This window comes from Fukomys damarensis, unplaced genomic scaffold (assembly GCF_012274545.1).
Source record: "Fukomys damarensis isolate Sample0158 unplaced genomic scaffold, DMR_v1.0_HiC HiC_scaffold_16, whole genome shotgun sequence".
NCBI lineage: Eukaryota > Metazoa > Chordata > Mammalia > Rodentia > Bathyergidae > Fukomys > Fukomys damarensis.
This window is the reverse complement of record NW_022900928.1, coordinates 27,217,065-27,236,658: the sequence shown is the minus strand read 5'-3', so window position 1 is coordinate 27,236,658 and position 19,594 is coordinate 27,217,065. Positions and strand designations below refer to the sequence as shown.

The window sequence follows — 19,594 nt, the reverse complement described above, 5'->3', positions numbered from 1 at the left end:
CTATACATCAATAATACTAGATTCAGTTTTGGTTTGAAATTTATTTTGTCTGCAAATAAGATTGCTACCCCTGTTTTTTTCTGGGGTTAGCCAGCTTTTTAATAGGATATTCCTTTGTTGAAATTTGTCTGATTTTTGTTTTTTTGTTTTTGTGGTGCTGGGATTCAGACGCAGGGCCTCATACTTGCTAGATAAGTGGTCTACACTGAGCTTCATCTTCAGTCAGTTTTGGTTTGAAATTTATTTTGTCTGCAAATAAGATTGCTACCCCTGTTTTTTTCTGGGGTTAGCCAGCTTTTTAATAGGATATTCCTTTGTTGAAATTTGTCTGATTTTTGTTTTTTTGTTTTTGTGGTGCTGGGATTCAGACGCAGGGCCTCATACTTGCTAGATAAGTGGTCTACACTGAGCTTCATCTTCAGTCCTGCTGATATTTTTTCTTACAATTTGACTGGGATTGTAGGTTTTTTGAAATTAATCTCTGTGAGGAAGTACTGTAAATCTGGAATGCCTAAAACATAAGGCTGCAATGGCTGAGATGAAAAACTGGTCCTGAAAACCTGTTGTGCAGTATCTGGCATAGCATAAATATATACTAATGAACTAACCCTAAATGCCATCCCTACACCTTTTTTGTGTTTTAGAGCATTTTAAAATTTTTGCTCACTTCATTGCCATTCCTCATAAAATTTTTTAATTTTTTTATAGAAACATTTTACCTACTCTTTAATAAATTCTTAAGTATTTTTATAAAATAAACTTACCTAGGCCTTAGTCTTACTGGATTTAGAGGTACCACCCACAATTAGGATAGGATCTTTAATTCTACATGCACTTTTATCAGTGAGAAGAGTGTTTTTGAAGTTTGCAGCAATAAGGACATAGAAATAAGTTGAGATTTCATTGAAATTGTTTTCCCTATGGTGTCAGTGAGAAAATTTCACTTGTATTAGTTTATCTGTATAGCATTGATTCCATCCCACGGCTACTTTTATCTAGCAAAATTAAAACTCTTCTTTAAACAGAAGTTGGCAGGAAAAAATAAATTTCTACCTAATTCTGGGAAGGTCTTAAGTATTAGGATGAAAATATGTATTTTCTACAACGCCTTCTGATAATCATAGCAGACATAATTATGGAGATTTTTGCTTGGGAATAAAATGCCACAATTTAAAGATTTTTTAAATCATAATTTTGATATTATTCCTGAGATCCTAATGTAGAAGAAAAGATGTGAATTATCTGTTTGCTGGCATTTTATGGAAGGGGATGAGGCAGAGAGAATGGAATTTTGGCCTCAGAGGGTCAGAGATGTTTATTCAACTGCCTGGAGATTTTTGTCTATTACTGGGCCCTGTTCTATTACATTGATCTGTTTTTCTGTTGTTTGCCAATACTACACTGTCTTGATTCCTATAGTTTCATAGTCATTTTTTAAATTGGTTGTTGTAGGCTCTTGAGATTTGTTTACTCTTCTTGAGACTAACTGTTGTAGAGCTTTTGCATTCCCATATGAACTATTTTGGGGGATGGTACAGGGGATTAAAACTCAGGACCTTGTGTTTGTGAGGCAGGCGGCAGCACCACTGAGCTAAATCCCCAGCCCTCCCATATGAACTTTATAATCATTTGAACAGTTTGTGTTTTAAAAAGACTGCTAGGCTTATGTCTGGGCTTGGATTGAATGTATTATTTGAGGAAAATTAACATCTTCACATTGGTTCTTCTTGCCAAGTATTCTTTGTATCTTTCCATTGTTTAGCTTTTCTTGATTCTCTCTCAACAGAGTATTAGTTGTACATCTTGTTAAATTTATTGCTATTTTACTTTCATGTTGTTTACTTCTGGGTTTTACAAATGTAATTTATCTTTGTGTATTCACCTTCTATACTGAGACTTTTTTTATCCCCTCAGGCTTTCTTTCATATGGCATATGAGTAGAGTCCAGGATCAAGCCTCTAAAAATTGGGCTGAGCCAGGTATGGCAGTGCATGCTTGTAATCCAGGCACTCAGGATGCTGAGGCAAAAGAATTGTCATGAGTTTGAGTCTAGCCTGGGCTACCTGTTGAGTTCAAGGCTAGCCTGCACTGTATTGCAAGACCTGGTCTCAAAACAACAGCGAGATAATAATAAAGAAAATAATTGGATTGAAATAAAAAGTTACTTAAATTCATATTAAAATATGAATGGCTGAATATGTTTTCTATCCTCAAAATTATTTCTTGGGGAGCATCAGAGATATTTACCTAGGTCCTTTCCTTTTTTAATTTTTTTTTTTTGAGATAGGGTCTTACTGTGTAGCTCAGACTCGTCTCAAACTCAGTGATCCTCTTGCCTCAGCCTCCCAAGTGCTGGGATTTACAGGAGTGTACCACCAGGACAGCTTGCCTAGGGTTGTTTTGTTTTGTTTGAGACAGACTAGTCTTGACTAGTCTTAGTTTAGTCCAGACTAGTCTTGTATTCAGTGAGTCGCCATGCTAGCCTAGAACTCACATCGATCCTCATGCCTCAGCCTCCTGAGTGCTGGGATTACAGGCATGTGCTCCTAGATCTCCATACCCAGCTCCTAGGTCCTTTCTAATTGATAGAATCTCTTACATTTGTTTAGTATTTATTGAATCTTTGCCAGAAATAGAAAAAGTAATTAGATACTGTTTTTGCTCCTGGAGATTGTGCTCATAAGTAAGGAAATTGCCAGCATTCACTATAATTGACTTAGTGGTACTTTCTGAAAAATGCCAACACAAAGTAGAAAGTGGGGGATCTTTGGGATTTCCCTGCCTATGAAGTGGAGAGGTCTGATCCTGAGATGAGTTTCATAACAGCTTCTCATGTTCCTTCTTTCTTACTCTTCAACAGTCTAGTTCATATATCCCTCATACTCCTCTTAGGACTCTTTTCTTTTTTTTCCAGGCTTTCTACCCTTAGGGATTACTTTGATTCACTAAGTGAAGTGGACCTGAATCTAGTAGAGTTCTTTTTGTTAAGGCCCACCCAAGTAAATATCTGCTTGGCTTTTTGTGAATTAGGGAGTCCACATAGTTGATTGCTTTCCTTCGTCCTGTCTGTTCATTTTCCTCAGTTTAACTAAAGAAAAAGTCTTTTCCTGTATTCTTTTTTTTGGTACCGGAGATTGAACTTGGGTCCCTGTGCTTGAAAAGCAGGCGGCGTACCACTTAACTAAATCCCCAGCCCTGTATTCTTAATGTGAAGAGATTGTTTATGACTAGAGAAGGTCATGTCATCAAGCTATAAGGTTTTTAATTATGGTTAGTAGAACTGCTGCAGATGATTTCCCTTTAATTGTAGTTCTCTGTAATAAAAACAGTTGCCTGAGAACTCAATGTAATGTCTCTTTTTTTCTTTTTATTTCAGTTGGAAAGACGTCCTTGATCACCAGATTTATGTATGACAGTTTTGACAACACCTATCAGGTATTTTATTTTTGTTAATTTATTAATTGTCTATTTCGTGTTAAAATACTTTTTCAAGGTATTTTAAAAAATTAATTAAAAGCAGTCATGAATGTAAAAGCACTTCCTATAGTCTGTAAGGTGCTACATTACTACAAAGTAAAAAGGATTTTTGCCCTCAGTCGTTAGCCTTATTTAATTAGTCTCCTTTTCTAAAATTTTAAAAAAATTGTCTCTAATGCCATTTGGGAGGTTATTAGAATTGATGGTAGGTATTCTCTTACAGAGAATTCATCCAAATACAGGATTCTGAAAAAGAAAAGAAAAGCTGGGCATGGTGGCTCATGCCTATAATCCCAGCACTCAGAGGCTGAGACAGGAGGATTGCTGTGAGTTCAAGATCAGTCTCAACTACATAGTGAGACCCTGTCTCAAAAAAAAAAAAAAAAAAAAAAAAGACAGACAATAAGTAATAAAATTAGAAATAATTTTGAGAAATTCACTAATAGGTAGAATGAAAAAGTCTGCTCCTAAGTAATAAATGTCAAAGAAAAGAATCACAAAGGAAATTGGAAAATATTTTGAGATGAATAAAAAAATACAACATAACAAACTTACAAGAGATAGCTAACCTAATGTTATAAAGTAAAGAAGAAAGATACTAAATTAATGAGCTAATTTTCCATCCTAAGAAGCCAGAAAAAGAAAAGGAAAAAAAAAAAAACAACTTAAAAGCAAGCAGAAGGAAAAGGCAACTGTAAAAGGTAGATTTTTATTATTCATGTTATGGTGAGCCCAGTAAATACTGTATATCAGAAGATTGCCATTGAAAATATATTTTGTGGGCCGGGGATTTAGCTCAGTGGTTTGGTGGCCTGCCTTGCAAGCGCAAGGACTAGAGTTCAGTCCCAGGTACCAAAAAAAAAAACAACAACAAAAAAAAGAAAATATATTTTGTTACACTCACAGATCTCAGGAAAAGGAAGTATGCTATACTACAGGAGGGCCACATAGGAAAGCATCAGGGTCATTAAGAAGTGTGCTAGAAATGTGGAAGATTAGGTTTTTTAATGTCTTGATGTTTCACCACAGACAAATGGTGTTTGAGGTGCTTGATAAGCTAATACCTGATATGATCATTATATAAATACGTACCAAGCAGGTTGTACCCTGTAAATTTGTGCAGTTATTATGTGTCAGTTTAAAATTACACCCTCATAAAACCTGGTCTGGTGCATGCCTGTAATCCCAGCACTTGGAAGGCTGAGGTAGGAGGATCCTCATGAGTTCAAGGCCAGCCTGGACTACATAGGGAGTTCAAGATATGCGCACCTATGTTTATAGTGGCATAGTTTGTAAAAGCTAAAACTTGGATACAGCCCAAATACCCATCAACTGGAGACTGGATAAAGAAGATGTGGTTTTTCTATAGAATGGAGTACTACTCAGCCATAAAGAATGAGAAACTAGAGACCTTTATAGCTAAATGGATGTACATTGAGGCCATATTCTTAAGTGAAGTAAATAGGACACACGTGTAAATACTGACTAGTTTCTCTGGTGTGAAAAGCTAAAAGTATAAATAAGGTTCAAATTGTATAATTGATAATGTGAAATAGGAAGAAAAGGTCTAAAGGAGTAGGGGAAATGGGAAGGGTAGGAGAAAGGAAAGAAGGGAAAACAAAAAATATGAGAAAAGGAAACAAAGTCTTTGTAAGTAGGGAAGGGAGGAGGGGGTGAAGGGAGGGTGGGGATATGGGGAAAACATACGAACCAAGATTCATCATGTAAAGGTACAAGATCCTAATGATGAATGTAATTGTACTGCATACCTAAAAAGTACCAATAAATTTAATGGGAAAAAAAACAAAAACTACATAGTGAGGGCTGGGGATTTTAGCTCAGGGGCACAGCACCTGCCTGGAAAGTGCAAGGTCCTAAGTTCGATCCCTGGTCCCAACAAAAACAACAGCAACAGCAACAACAAAATGTGAGAAAATGAAAAGATGGAAATAAAGTGTTTGTAAATGCGGAGGGGAGGAGTGGGTGAAGGGAGGGCAGGGACAAGGGGAATATATGAGAACCAAGACCTGTCAGGTAAAGGTACAAGATCCCAATAATGAATGTAATTGTACTGTATACTTAAAATGTATCAATAAACTCAGTTAAAAAACAACAACAACAACAAAAATAGCAAGACCCTGTCTCAAAACGAACGCCCTCAGTAAACTAGGAGTAGAGAGGAATCTTTCTTAACATGATAAAAAGCATCTGTGAAATTACCACAGCTAACATACTTGATGAGAAGCTGTAAGATCAGAAACAAGACATAGATGTCAGTTCTTGCAAGTGCTTAATTATAAAACAAAGCAGAACAAAAAAAGGAACAAACAAAAAAGAATAATAATTTTAAGAACAAGCATTTACACTAACCCTCTGATGTTATAAATCTTCCATATTTCTAATATATTTTTGTTAAAAAATTTAAAAGGTATTCCTAATCTACTTAACCATTTTAAATCTGTATTACTATATAGTTAGCATAGAAACATGGATTTTAATTATTTCACCTTAGTATATCAGATGTTAGTCTGATTAAAGGAGTGATTAATTTCTGTCATTATTAACTATCACTTATTCACTGTCATTGTCTCAATTATTATCAGATTTCTTTATTCAGAAAGCTTTTAGGATAAATTTAATTGGAGTCCCTTTTTAGTGTATATTTTTCCACATTTGAAATGTTATTTCAGGAATACGCCTTCTGAGTTGAATCTTTCTTCATGAAAAATGTGGGCATTTTTTTTCTATAAAGGTTATATAGAGCCTTAGGGTTGAAAGGACCTTTATTTGCATCTTAGTTCTGACATTTAATACCTGGGTGGTTTGGTACCAATTATTTAAATTTTTTTTAATCTGCATTTTTACATCTGTAAAGTGAAAATTGTAATCCCTAAGGAATTACCTAATGATGCCTTCCTTTTTGGAAAAAAGCTTTATTTTGTGACTTATCATTTATCAGTTTAGAAAAACATTGTTTTGATTCTTTCTTTGAAGACTATAGCAGTTGTTTTCTCCATTCTAATCAGCATTTTAGGCAACTGTAATATTCATGTTATAGGTTTACTTGCCTCTACTTTCATTTCTATGATCTTTTTTTTGTGTGTGTGCGACTTAATGCATCTTTTTTTTTTCATTTCTATGATCTTAACCTCTAAAAGTCATTGATTCATACATTCCCTTCTTAGAACACAATATTTCTTAATTTTTTATCAAGATTAGTTTTCTTCCAGCAGTTTACATCGAAACCTCAGATCCATTAAGTTGTCTATATTATTTGTAAATATCAAGGGCCATGCTTTCTGTTTTACTTTCCCTTTTTCTGGTTTAGACGGCATTGGAAAATAACCTTAACTAATAGCTCTTTGGTTCAATTATGTCTATCTGAAAAATTCTATATTATAGTTGAATCCAGTCGTTTCTTTTCTTGCATACATTTGTGTCACAGATGTCAACGAGGTTGAAAGTTCTTCCAAGATGTAGCTACTTATGCCAATCTTTTCTTTCATTACTTTTTTTTTTTGGTATCAGGGATTATACTCATAACCTTGTGCTCATGGGGCAGGTGGTGGCACCACTGAGATAAATCTCCAGCCCTTCTCTCCTCATTCTAACAGATTCCTATCAAAAGCCATTCCCTAATTATGTTAAATCTCATCTTTTACATTTATCATTCCCAACTCCTTAATTATTCTTTACTTGATACAGTTTTTGTTTTATGTTGGACACTATTGTATCTCCCCGCTACACAATAGTAAACAAGCCTTATTCTCACGGAACTTTTAGTGGGGAGAAATTGCACAAATAAAGTTATTTAAATAATTAATTCATCTAGTCAGAAGTACTGTGAAGTGGCTTTAAGCAAAAGTGATCACAGTGTGATGACTGTGATCTTTAATTGCATAATTTGCAAGTCACAATTTGTTGTGTTTGTATGTTTGTAGGGATTGAACCTAGGGCCTTGTACATGCTTGGCAGGCATTCTACTGCTACTGCCGAGCTATCCTCCCCTTCCCTAGCCTTTTGAAGCTATAAAGCTACTGTACTTCTGGTTTGTTTGTTTGGTTGGTTTTGTTTTTTGAGACAGTCTCACTATGTAGTTTAGGCTGGCCTTGAACTTGAGCAATCCTCCTGCCTCAGCCTCCCAAGTGCTGGGATTATAAGCATGCACTGCCATGCTCAGTGAAGCTACTGTACTTTTGAATATGCTATTTTAATATGCTTTCACACCTGTTCATGTGAATGGAACTTCTACATCTGATTCAGTAATGCTTTAAGGTGTAGTACCCCCCTTATCTATAGCTTCAGTTACCAGTTACCACTTTGGTCTGAAAGTATTAAATGCAAAGTTTCAGAAATAACCCATTAAGTTTTAAATTGCAAACTGTTCTAAGTACTGGGATGAAATCTCTTTCTGTTCTATTCTATCCTTCCCAAGATATGAATCATCTCTTTGTCATTGTGTCCATACAGTATGCATTACCTGGTTGTTAGGCACTTAGTTACCACCTCAGTTGTCACATCAGCTGTCTTGTGCTACATTTGTGTTCACGTGACTTCACCAGAATTGGCTGGAACCTTGATTTTGGGCTTCAGCTTCCAACTCAAAAAAGCAAACAAAATAAAAACCATCAAGGAAAAAAATAGAAACTTCCTTAAACTTGATAAAAGCTGTTGTTTAACACATTCCTGCTGTCTTGAGCTGTTGGTGGTATGTGCATGAATGTCCTATCAGTTGCTTATAGCATCCAATGGCACTGTTCTGTTCCACCTAATAGGACAGTTGTATGTGTACCACCAGTTGAGTGGTTCAGAGTTGCCTAGCAGCAAAACATACAAATTACAGCCCTATCATCACCCTGTTAAGCCATTCAGATGAGATCAGATGCATTCAGAATGGTATGGCCATCCACCTCTGAAGCCATTCAGTCTGTGGTATTTTGAAGTGGCGGCCAAGTAGACTAGTACAGCATCTATGTTCTTTTGGTTTTTTGAGGCAAAGTCTCATTGTGTATTCCAGGCTGACCTTGAACTCACTATGTAGCCCAGTCTGGTTTGGAGCTCATGGTGATTTTGCTGGGCAAAATTCTAATATATCATGTTGATAAAATGAAGTTCAAAATAAAAGCAAAAAGCATTCAGCAAAATTTATCATTTATGTATGCTTTAAACTTTTCAGGAAACATGCCAGTTGCAGCACATTTCTGTAATACCAGAACTCTGAAGGAGGAGGATTGCAGCAGGTTCAAGGGTATCCTGGGCTACAAACTGAGTTCAAGGCCAGCTTGGACTGCACAACAAGACCTGACTCAAAAAAAGCAAACAAAATAAAACAAAAACTATGAAGAAACAAAAAATAGAAACTTCCTTAAACTTGATAAAAGCTGTCTTTCAGTCCTACAGGGCTGACATCATATTTAATGGTGAAACATTAAATGCTTTCTCCCAAACATCAGAAATAAGGCCAAGGATGTCCTTTCTTGCCACTTCTAATTAATATCATGTTAGGTGGTTTAGCTAGTCAATTTGGGGGGCTTGTGCTGGGGATCGAACTCAGTACCATGTGCTTGCAAGGCAGGCGTGCCACTGAGCTAAATCCCTGGCCCAAGCCAGTCAATTTAATCAGACCAAAAAAGAAATTGAAGGCATCTAGTTTGGAAAGGAAAAAATAAAACACATTATCCTCAAATGACATGATACTGTATATTAGAAAAATCCTAAAGAATGAACAAAGACACCAGACATGGTGGTTCACTCCTTTAACCCCAGCACTTGTGAGGCTGAGGCAGCAGAATTGCCACAAGTTTGAGGCTATATAGCATGGGCCACATAGAGTTCAAGGCCAGTCTGAACTACATAGTGAAACCCTGTCTCAAAAAAAAAAAAGGAAAAAAAAGAAAGAAAAATGAATAAAGAAAGAGTACCAAAGTTCAGAACCTCGTCATGGTGGCACACCATGAGATCTAGCACTCAGAGAGGCTGAAATAGAATACTGCCAGTGTACAGTAAATCCCTGACTTAATGAGTAAGTTCCATTTTGGTAGAATGTTCATAAGTCACATTCCTTTGTATCCAACAAAGGTGTCTTACACAGTACATCTGTGAAAGTTTGCAACTCAAATGTTTGCAAGCTGGGGACTCACTGTATATTCAAAGTAAAGTTAAGGAAATAGTTCCAGTTAGGGTACCATTACAAAGAAATTAAATACATGGAAACAAATTTAATAAACAGCAGAAGACTTAACACTGAAAACTCTGGAACATTGCCAAGAGAAATTAAAAAGCATTGAAGAGATAGTTTGTAAGTTGGAAGACTATATTGTTTTAAGGTGTCAATTCTCAAGTTGCTCTGTGGAGGACTTGGTAAGACTTATTGAAGTTGCAGGCTGCTGTTTTTCAGAAAGCACTATTCTAACCAAACATTTGTATAGAAATGTGAAGTCTGCATAGCTACACAGTGTCAAAAAGAATAAAATTAGGGGCGGGGGATTTAGCTCAGTAGTTCTACTGCCTGCCTTGTGAGCACAAGGTCCCGAGTTCTATTCCCGTACCAAAAACGAAACAAACAACAACATAAAAAAAAGAGAGAGTAAAATTAGAGCGCTGATTTGAAATTTTACTATAAAGCATCAACTTTCAAAACATTGTGGTAAAAGCACAGGGATAAATTGAAATAGAGTTGAGAATCTAGAAAAGAAAACCACTTTTTTTTTAATCAAAAAAATTTTTTCAGTACTGAGTATTGAACCTAGGCCCTTCACATATTCCCAGTCCTATTTATTTATTTGTTTGTTTGTTTGTTTGTTTGTTTGTTTATTGATTGATTGATTGATTGATTGATACCAGGGATTGAACTTGGGTCTTTGCGCTTGCAAGGCAAGGCCACCAAACCGCTGAGCTAAATCCCCAGCCCATTTTTATTTTATGTTTTGAGAAAAGATTTCACTAAGTTGCCTAGACAGGACTCTGTTTTCCTGCCTCATCCTCCCAGAGTGCTGTCATTACAACATCCACCACTCTGGCTAAAACTGTGCATTTGTGGGCAATTGAGTATAACTGAAATATCAGTGCACTGCAATCAGTAAAGAGGTGGTATTTCCACTGATGATGCTAGAACAATTGGATATCCACATGTAAAAATATAGATACTATATTCCTTATTTAACAACCCACCTGTTTGATGACTATTCAGATGTCCGACCAAGGCATACTGTTAAGATTTATGACCCACTAGCCGGGTTTTGTGGCACACGCCTATAATCCCAGCACATGGGAGGCTGAGGCAGGAGGATCACTGTGAGTTGGAGACCAGCCTGGGCTACATAGTGAGTTCTAGGTCAGTCTACATAGTGAGACCCTGTCTCAAAAAAACAAAACAAAACAAAAAAGATTTGTGACCCACTGCTTGAACTTACAACCTGTCTTTTTCACCTTGTTTATAGAGCCTCAATGTCTTTTTTTGTGTGTGTACCATACCTTGTCTGTATAGTACTATAATTTTTGCTGATATTACTGTAGTGTAGTTTTTGTTTTGTTATACATTATAGTAGTACATATAAGAGTTATGCAAATAAAAGCAAAGTCATCAAGTTGGAGTTTCCTTTAACCATTCCTGTGTGTGTGTGTGTGTGTGTGTGTGTGTGTGTGTGGTACTGGAGATTGAACTCAGGACCTTGCTCTTGCTAGGCAGACACAGTGCCACTAAGCTAAATCCCCCCCACTTTTTTTAAATTTTTTTTGTGAGACAAGGTCTTGCTGTGTAGTTTGTTGGCCTTGAAATCACTAGGTAGCTCAGGCTGGCCTCAAACTTGCAGTGATCCTCCTGCCTCAGCCTCCTGAGTGCTAGGATTTTGACCATTTCTTTGTTCTGAGCATTGTAAAGTACATGTTATATATAATTCCTCATTTAGCACCCAGATCATTTAACAACCTGGTTGCAGGACTGTAAGTTGATTGTTAAGAATGTCTGTATTTAATTTAGACCTCTACCTTATGCTACATGGTTTTTTTTTCCCTCTCATTGAGTTTATTGATACATTTTAGGTATACAGTATAGTTACATTCATTACTTATGCTACATGTTGAAATAAACTCAAAATGGGTTATAATCCTAAATGTCAGAACTAAAACTGAATTTTTATAAGAAAAATTTTAAGGAAACATCTCCATGATCTTGAGTTAGTAAAATATTCTTTCACATAACATCAAAAGCATCATCCCTTAAAAAAAGTGTTAAAGTAAACTTTATCAAAATTAAAACTTTTCTACTTCAAAAGGCTCCATTATGAAAATGAAAACAATCCATGAATTCTTTTTTGTTATTTTAAAAAATTTGTATTTTTTTCACTGGGCATGGTAGCACATGTCTGTAATCCCAGCATTCATGAGGCAGAGGCCAGAGGATCACTGCAAGTTTAAAGCCAGCTTGGGCTACATAGTGAGTTCAAGGCAAGCATGAACTACATAGCAAGACTCTGTCACAGAAAACACAAAACAAAACAATTAGAAAAAATATATATGGGGGGGAGAAACCACCGAAAAAATGTATATATACACTTCAGGGAAGAAAATCTTTAATTGATTTTGGGGGGTGCAGATGGGGTCTCTCTATGCAGTTCAGGCTGAACTCACTATGTAGCCAAGGCTAGCTTTGAACTCAAGGCCATCCTCCTGCATCAGCCTTCCAAGAGCTGAGATTATAGGCATGTGCCACCATGCCTGGCAAATATTTTAATACTAAGTTTATTGAGACATGATGAGATTAGTAGCAATTACCTTTGGCCTCTACACTTATAAGAAGTGCTCAGGGTAGTAACCATTACTTCGAGACATTTATTAGTATGGCACACTGCTGCTTGGGTAACATTGCTCATTAAAATTTCATGTACATTTTCAATTTAGTCTCTTAAGGGCCAGCAGTGTAGTGGGTATTCTGTGGTATGTGACATCTTCTTGGTCCCCCATATGAGGATAACACCATCTGTTGTAAAAACATCATACTATTTTTCTTTTCCTGAGGTGTATATACATTTTTTGGCACACTGTATATTTTAAATTTATTGGTATGTGTTGCAATAAATAATAATATTCATCTTGAGGAATTGATAAAACATGTACATAATACACTAATTTAAAATAATTAAGCCTAAATGTGGTGGCACGCATCTGTAATTTAAACCCTCAGTTGGCTCAAGTAGGAGGATTGCTGCAAGTTCAAACTAGCCTGGGCTACATAGCAGGATTTCCATCTCAAAAAAAAGAGTCACAAACAACAATATCATTTTCACCATTTGATGATAGCTAATGCATTAGCTCCTTACTTTGAAATTGGGAATTAAAAGGAAAAAAGTATCTATCCTGTCTTTGCATATGTAACTTATACTTAAGTATAAGCAAATAGCTCTGCTTGGTAAAATTTTTTTGTTTTGTTTTGTTTTTTTGTTTTTTGTTTTTTGAGACAGGGTCTCACTATGTAGTTGAGACTGACCCTGGAACTCATTATGTAGCCCAGGCTGGTCTCAAACTCACAGCAGTCCTCCTGCCTTAGCCTCTTGAGTTTTGGGATTACAGGTGTGCGCCGCCACACCTGGCTCTGCTTGGTAAATTTTGTGTGGAAGGATTCTATTTAGTAAATTAGCAGGTATGACATAAAATCAGCATTTTGTAATTGAAAAGATTCTCCTAGTACTCTTTCCAATTACAAACCTTCAGCTTTTCTAACAGTTTCATGTTTATAAGTTTAAAACATATTTTGTATTCAACTAAATACAGGCTAAAGAAAGTTGCCTACGGTTGGAGTAAATTCATTTTTTTACCTGAGGAAGACTGTGTTGCTAAGAGTAACTTTTGTGATTACCTTGGATTTAGAGGATTTCTTATTCCCAAAGGAGGTTATAAATTGACAATAAACATAAGTTCAAGATGGCATAGATAAAAAACAGTGGCTTTTAGGCACATAATGTCCAAAAAGATAGTAGTAATCGAACACATCCATCGCAAAATTCTAGCTTTCTGACAACAGAAATAAAATCCCCAACTGAACAAACTACTTTTCTTTCTCCTTCCTTCATTTCTTTTTTTAAAATTTCTTTGTGGTTACATGGATCAAACCCACTGCTTCTTGGATGCTAGACAAATGCTTTACCACAATAGCCTGTGAACGAACCACTTCTCTGATCCAGTGTTTGATTTCTTGTTTTTACATATTTTTAGATTTTTAAATAACTTATTTAAAAAATTTAGAGTCTACCTTGTTTTTATCCAAAGCAGTGTAGCCCAGAAATGTTTTTAAAGGGAAGGAATATATGAATACACTTATATACCAATATATAAACAGATTTGGTTTTGTTTGTTTTTTGTTTTTTTGAGACAGGGTCTCACTCTGTAGTTGAGACTAACCTGGAACTCACTATGTAGCCCACACAGGCTGGTGGCAAACTCACAGTGATCCTCCTGCTCAGCCTCCCAAGTGCTGGGATCACAGGTGTGCACCAGCACTCCCAGTTTAAACACATTTGTTAATGGGATGATTAACTTTCTGAAGTAGAATTTGTAGCAGTGCCCTCTTACTGAGTTTTTTTTTGTTCCCTCCCTTCCTTTTTACCTTTCTTCCTTCCTTTATTTATTTTTTGGTTTTTTTGAGACAGGGACTCACTATGTAGTTGAGTTGAGATTGAGTGGCGGTTCACGCCTGTAATCCCAGCACTCGGGAGGCTGACGTAGGAGGATCGCTGTGAGTTCAAGACCAGCCTGGGCTGTATAGTGAGTTCCAGGTCAGTGTCAACTACATAGTGAGACCCTGTCTCAAAAAACCAAAACACACACACACAAAAAAAAAGAAACAAAATTTTACATATATTTGAATCACAGAAGGAAACTGTCATTGTGTGCTATAAAGGAAAATTTGTTTTCCTTACTAAATTTTCTTTTCTTTTTGTTGGTACTGGGGATCGAACTCTGGTCTTTGTACTTGTGAGGCAGGCAGCAGAACTAGTGAGCTAAATCCCAGGCCCTTAACTTTCTTTTATATTGGAAAAATTGTGTCCCTTTTAGAAAATCATGTTTGTAGGTCTCTGGCTATGGTGACATCAGGACGATTGAGAAGCGGTTTGTAGAAAGATTAGTCAGGATTGTAATTTACATCAGCAATGTTTTATAAAACTGATGTTGAGAGAAGTAGTGCTATTTGAGGAATACTCAGATAATCATACTAAAGTTCAAATAAAAATATTGGAATATTTAAGTACAATTGTGCAAACAAATTCTCATTGTCATGTTACCAGTAAAATAAAAATAAACATGACAATAAGCTACTTTGTAGGAATGTATGAGAATTAGAGATGATCGTGTAAAGGACCTAAAACAATCTCTAACATGGCAAGTACTTATTATGTGGAAGCCAGTATCACAGAAAATTTTGTTTGTTCATAGTCAGCTATTATGTGCTTAAGTGTTTATTCATTATTTTTTCTGCAGTCATAAATCCCATTTGCATCCTAAACAGCTGTTATGTGTTAACTTTGTTTTGTTTTGTCTTACAGGCAACAATTGGCATTGACTTTTTGTCAAAAACAATGTATTTGGAGGATCGAACAGTGAGTAATCTTTTAACTGCAGTTTCCCACAAGAGTCCACCTTTGAAAACTGATCAAAACTATAATCAATGATAGTCACCTGTAGAAATACATAGCAAAGTTCCTAGTTATCTTATAGGCATTTAGAAAAATTGTTACTTAGAGAATTAGTTGTTCTTAGCCCTTTGACTTAAGTCCAAGTGAGATCCAAAGGGAGAGATAAAATTTTTTATAAAACCTAGTTTTCCCTAGCCTCCTTAACAAAATTGGTCATTTTGATTTGGAAAAACAACAACTGATAGCTTCAAGAGTGAATTAAGAGAATTTTCATGAACAAATTAGAGCTGATAAATACCTTTAGAATGCCACTCTTGAGGCATTCGTAGAAATATCCTTTGAATATCAAATGATTTGTGAAGATTTTGTCAGAATAATATATATGCCAAAATGACTAAAGGGAAAGAAAGTGTGTATTTGTTAAATTTTTATCTTCTTATCCTTTCTATTGTACCCATTAAATATAGTGTAAAGTTTGTATTCTAGCCTACTACTCCTTGAAGAATACCTAAACATTGAATAACTTAAGTGCAATGTTGCAGGACCTTTACTCAAAAGACATTATTTTATCTCCAATGTTATTTGCTATAAGTGTGTCTTTTTCTTTTGGATGTTGTTTTTTATGTTTTCATATATAACATACCATTTCTTAACTTGAAAGCCTTGAGACTGCTTTATAATGGTAAGAGAACTTGATGCTTGTTTTTAGCTTAACTTTCTGTAATCTAGATGTAAGAAAGTAAGTAAATTTTGTGTTGGGTTGCAAAAAGATATTTCTCCTTTTTTGATCATCTACATTGATTTGGGGAGAAATGTATGAAAGAAAAATAAGCATAGTAGGAAAGACCCAATTTCAAAATCTAGACTCAATAAGTAAGAGACATTTTAGCTTCAGAGAGTCTTTCAAAGAAACATTGATACCTTTAACTGCATAGCCTGAGCTGCTTATTTGAGATTTACCCTCTTTTTCTCTATTCATGTTCATATCGAATATCAACAGTCTACTTTTTATCATCTGAAAAGTGTAGGGATTCAAAGAGGTTATAGGGAAGGGGAAAAAGGGAAGCCATATTTCTGATTCTGTGAAATCTTTCACAGTGATATTTTTTAGTCATGTATTTTCAGAGCAAGACATTTTAAATATTACTCCCTTTTGAAAAAGGAATTTTGTGTTATTTTCATTCCTTCCCTGTGGCCTCTTGCATGAGTCTTCTCTCTACCTTTCATCCTCCCCCTTTACAAAAGCATTTTCTTTTTTTTTCTTTCTTTTTTTCTTTTTCTTTCTTTTTTTTAGTATTAGTTTTTGTTTTTTCTTTCTTTTTTTTTTTTTTTTTATTTATTTTTTCCCATCCCACAGATCAGGCTGCAGCTGTGGGATACTGCGGGTCAGGAACGTTTCCGTAGCCTCATTCCCAGTTACATCCGTGATTCTGCTGCAGCTGTAGTAGTTTACGATATAACAAGTAGGTATATTGCAATGGGTTGACCTTTCTTATTTTTCTTGCTTGTTTGACTGATTTTATTGTTAGGTGCGATTGCAATTATGGGACACAGCAGGTCAAGAGCGGTTCAGGAGCTTGATTCCTAGCTACATTCGTGACTCCACTGTGGCAGTTGTTGTTTATGATATCACAAGTGAGTGGGGGGGGGTTATGCATTTCTACTCTTCTTTCATCCTTTAGCTTAGCTGCTGCATGTTCTTGTCTTGTGCTTATTTTCCTTACTGGCATGTAAAATTAAGTTCATCACAACAAACTTTATTATAGACCAGCCAGGTAAAAAATACTTGCTTTTGCTGTTTGAACCAGTATGCTTTATTTCTTCTGAGCCAGGTTTTTCACTCAAAAAGTTGTCTTTTAGGTCCAATTATGACTCCTTTCAAGGCTTTCTTAGTATTCTGTTATCCCTAAGGCGTACCATAATCACATCTGAAGGGATACTTCCTTTTTCATTTAATTTCATCTCAGATTTCTCTAAAATAATTTGCAATTAAGCCTCTTGCCAAGTTTTCCAAATTCTCCAAGGCTTCTGTTGAGGCCTTCTAACTAGTCAGCTTTTCTCTGCTTTCCCCTTTAAATTCTGTCTCTATAGAGGAAGACAGAGAAAATGTAACATGTACTTTTCTGTTAAATCATTTTTGTTTGAATATCTGTATTCAGTGACTAAGTGACTGACTTTGTTGCTAATAGACTACACTCGTTTCTTTCCAAGAAAAAAATTTTAAATGAGAAACTAAGTAGTGATTTGTCTTTTTCTTTTTCTCAAAGATTGAATAATGCCTTTGACCTTTTAAATGACTATAAACTTTCCTTGGAGCTTTGGTGACTAGCAAGAAAATGCTCTGACTGAAATTGTCTTTGCAAATTGGTTTATGACATACATACATACATAAGGCAGTATTTAACATCATTCTATATAGTAGTCCATAATTTATAGAAAAACCAGGATTATCAGCATCTTACATCTTGTATGAACTGTTGACTTGAGCTAGGAATACTGTTAGTATGTATTTTTGCATATCTGCAGAAATTTAGTCAGAGGTCATAGCTACTAAACAATAACTGCAACAGTAAAATTAGATTATATTCAGAGACTTTTTTTTTTTTGGATAGGTGCTATATGCAGTCTTTCTTTTGCAGCTTTACTTTTGGGTTGCTACTTGTTTAAAAAAACATGTATGCTCTTTATGCATTGACCAGTTTTGTAGCTTTAAAATGTTTGTGCTTGCTTTAACCAAAGCAAAAGAAACTTTGTGTTTTTCTTTAAAAATTCTACAAATATGTTAAAATATTAGTAAATTACTTTCTTCACTGTTGTAAAAAATATTGAAGTAGTCTATCTAGAATCCAACACTAGAAAAGTTGAATTTTCTTAGAAGTGATTCTGGTGCATTAAACCAATAAACTTTAGGTTAAAGTGATCACAAACTGAGTAAGCAATGCAAACACAATTGTGTTGAAAGCTATTTAAAGACTACAAATTTTCTGGATGTGTTGGGACTTACTGGCTGACATACTTTTGGAAATGCTTTCTTTGTCATGTTTGGTATGTGTAAGTGATTAAAAGCATTGTGGCAATGTAACACCAAATTATCTGTCATAGCTGTCCTTGTATTTTTAAATAGTTTATTTTTTCCAATTGTGTAAGTACATTGTACTCATTTGATTATTGTCAAAAAATTTAAATACTGTTCTTTAAAAGGAACTTTGAGGATTTTATTCTTCAGATTTATTTAGATCACTGACAGTCGTAATCAGATAAAATGGAGTTATGTTGCAGGCACATTAAAAGTGGGTTCCGAATGTGCCATCCTCTTTCCAACTTCAGGGTATTTGCGGGGAGTGGTGTCCTTTGCTTAGGAGACATTTTCAGTAATGCTGATCTCTGTCCACCCTTCCATACCAGATGTTAACTCATTCCAGCAAACTACAAAATGGATTGATGATGTCAGAACAGAAAGAGGAAGTGATGTTATCATCATGCTAGTAGGAAATAAAACAGATCTTGCTGATAAGAGGTATGATATGATTTTGTGTGTATAATGTTTGACTTCCATGTTATTTCCATGTGTTATTTTTATTTTATTTTGGGGGGTTGTTGACATGGGGTCTCACTGTGTAGTTGGGACTAACCTGGAACTCACTATGTAGCCCAGGCTGGTCTCAAACTCACAGTGATCCTCCTGCCTCAGCCTCCCAAGTGCTGGGATTACAGGCGCGTGCTATCACACCCGGCCTGTTATTTTTATTCACTGAAAATTGTTTTGAAAAGAGACATGTTTAATCTTTCCCTTTTCTTTAGCATGAGAACATGAAATATTCAAACTCAATTCTTATGGGAAAATTAGTTTTATTTTGTGTCAGCCTGGGTATAAATAACTCTTGTGGTAGATTTTTTACACAAGAGGCCAGGAAATATTTTACATTTGTAGGTCTCATAAGTGGAAACTGTTTTGTTAAATGCAAACCACTTTTTAAAACAAACTTCATCTTTAAAAATTATTCATGAATTAGACTGAAAGTGAAAAGATAGAAAACAATTCTCCATGTGACAGTAGCCCAGAAAAAAACAGGGGTAGCAATCTTATTTGCAGACAAAGTAAATTTCAAACCAAAACTGAATCTAGTATTATTGATGTAGGACAGTACTGTATCCTACCTCTATGAATGTAAAATATCTAGTACCTGCTTTATGATACATAGTAGGGACCGTGCTTTATCAGAGCTACATTTAATGATATTACTCTAGAATGTTCTCTTTCCAGATGATGATTAAGAGGCTAGTAGAAAAAATGGTGCCAGGTACCACAGCAGCAACAGAACTTTGCTGTTGTCTGGATATTATTCTTTTCTTTGGTTTATTTTATTTATTTATTTATTTTTAATGGAATGTGCTGAATGTCTATAATTTTGTTCAGATGACTGCAGAACCTGGAAAAGCTGTTGCTGCTATCGATGCATAACATACTATTATTAGTGTTTATATATATA

The 19,594-nt window shown here is 35.4% G+C and overlaps 1 protein-coding gene across 2 annotated transcripts in view; it reads left to right on the top strand.

The window, feature by feature from the left end:
• The window catches only part of Rab6a (RAB6A, member RAS oncogene family), a 69,925-nt gene that overhangs the window by 31,748 nt on the left and 18,583 nt on the right, over positions 1–19,594 (top strand). Inside the window, exons 2-5 of one of the 2 annotated variants that reach the window (XM_010603258.2) lie at positions 3,377–3,435; positions 15,015–15,068; positions 16,634–16,739; positions 18,510–18,621. In XM_010603258.2, the coding sequence (XP_010601560.1) occupies positions 3,377–3,435; positions 15,015–15,068; positions 16,634–16,739; positions 18,510–18,621 (331 nt within the window). Of the gene's footprint in view, positions 1–3,376; positions 3,436–15,014; positions 15,069–16,461; positions 16,568–16,633; positions 16,740–18,509; positions 18,622–19,594 lie in introns of both variants that reach the window. The other variant, XM_019204401.1, reaches the window with a different exon arrangement.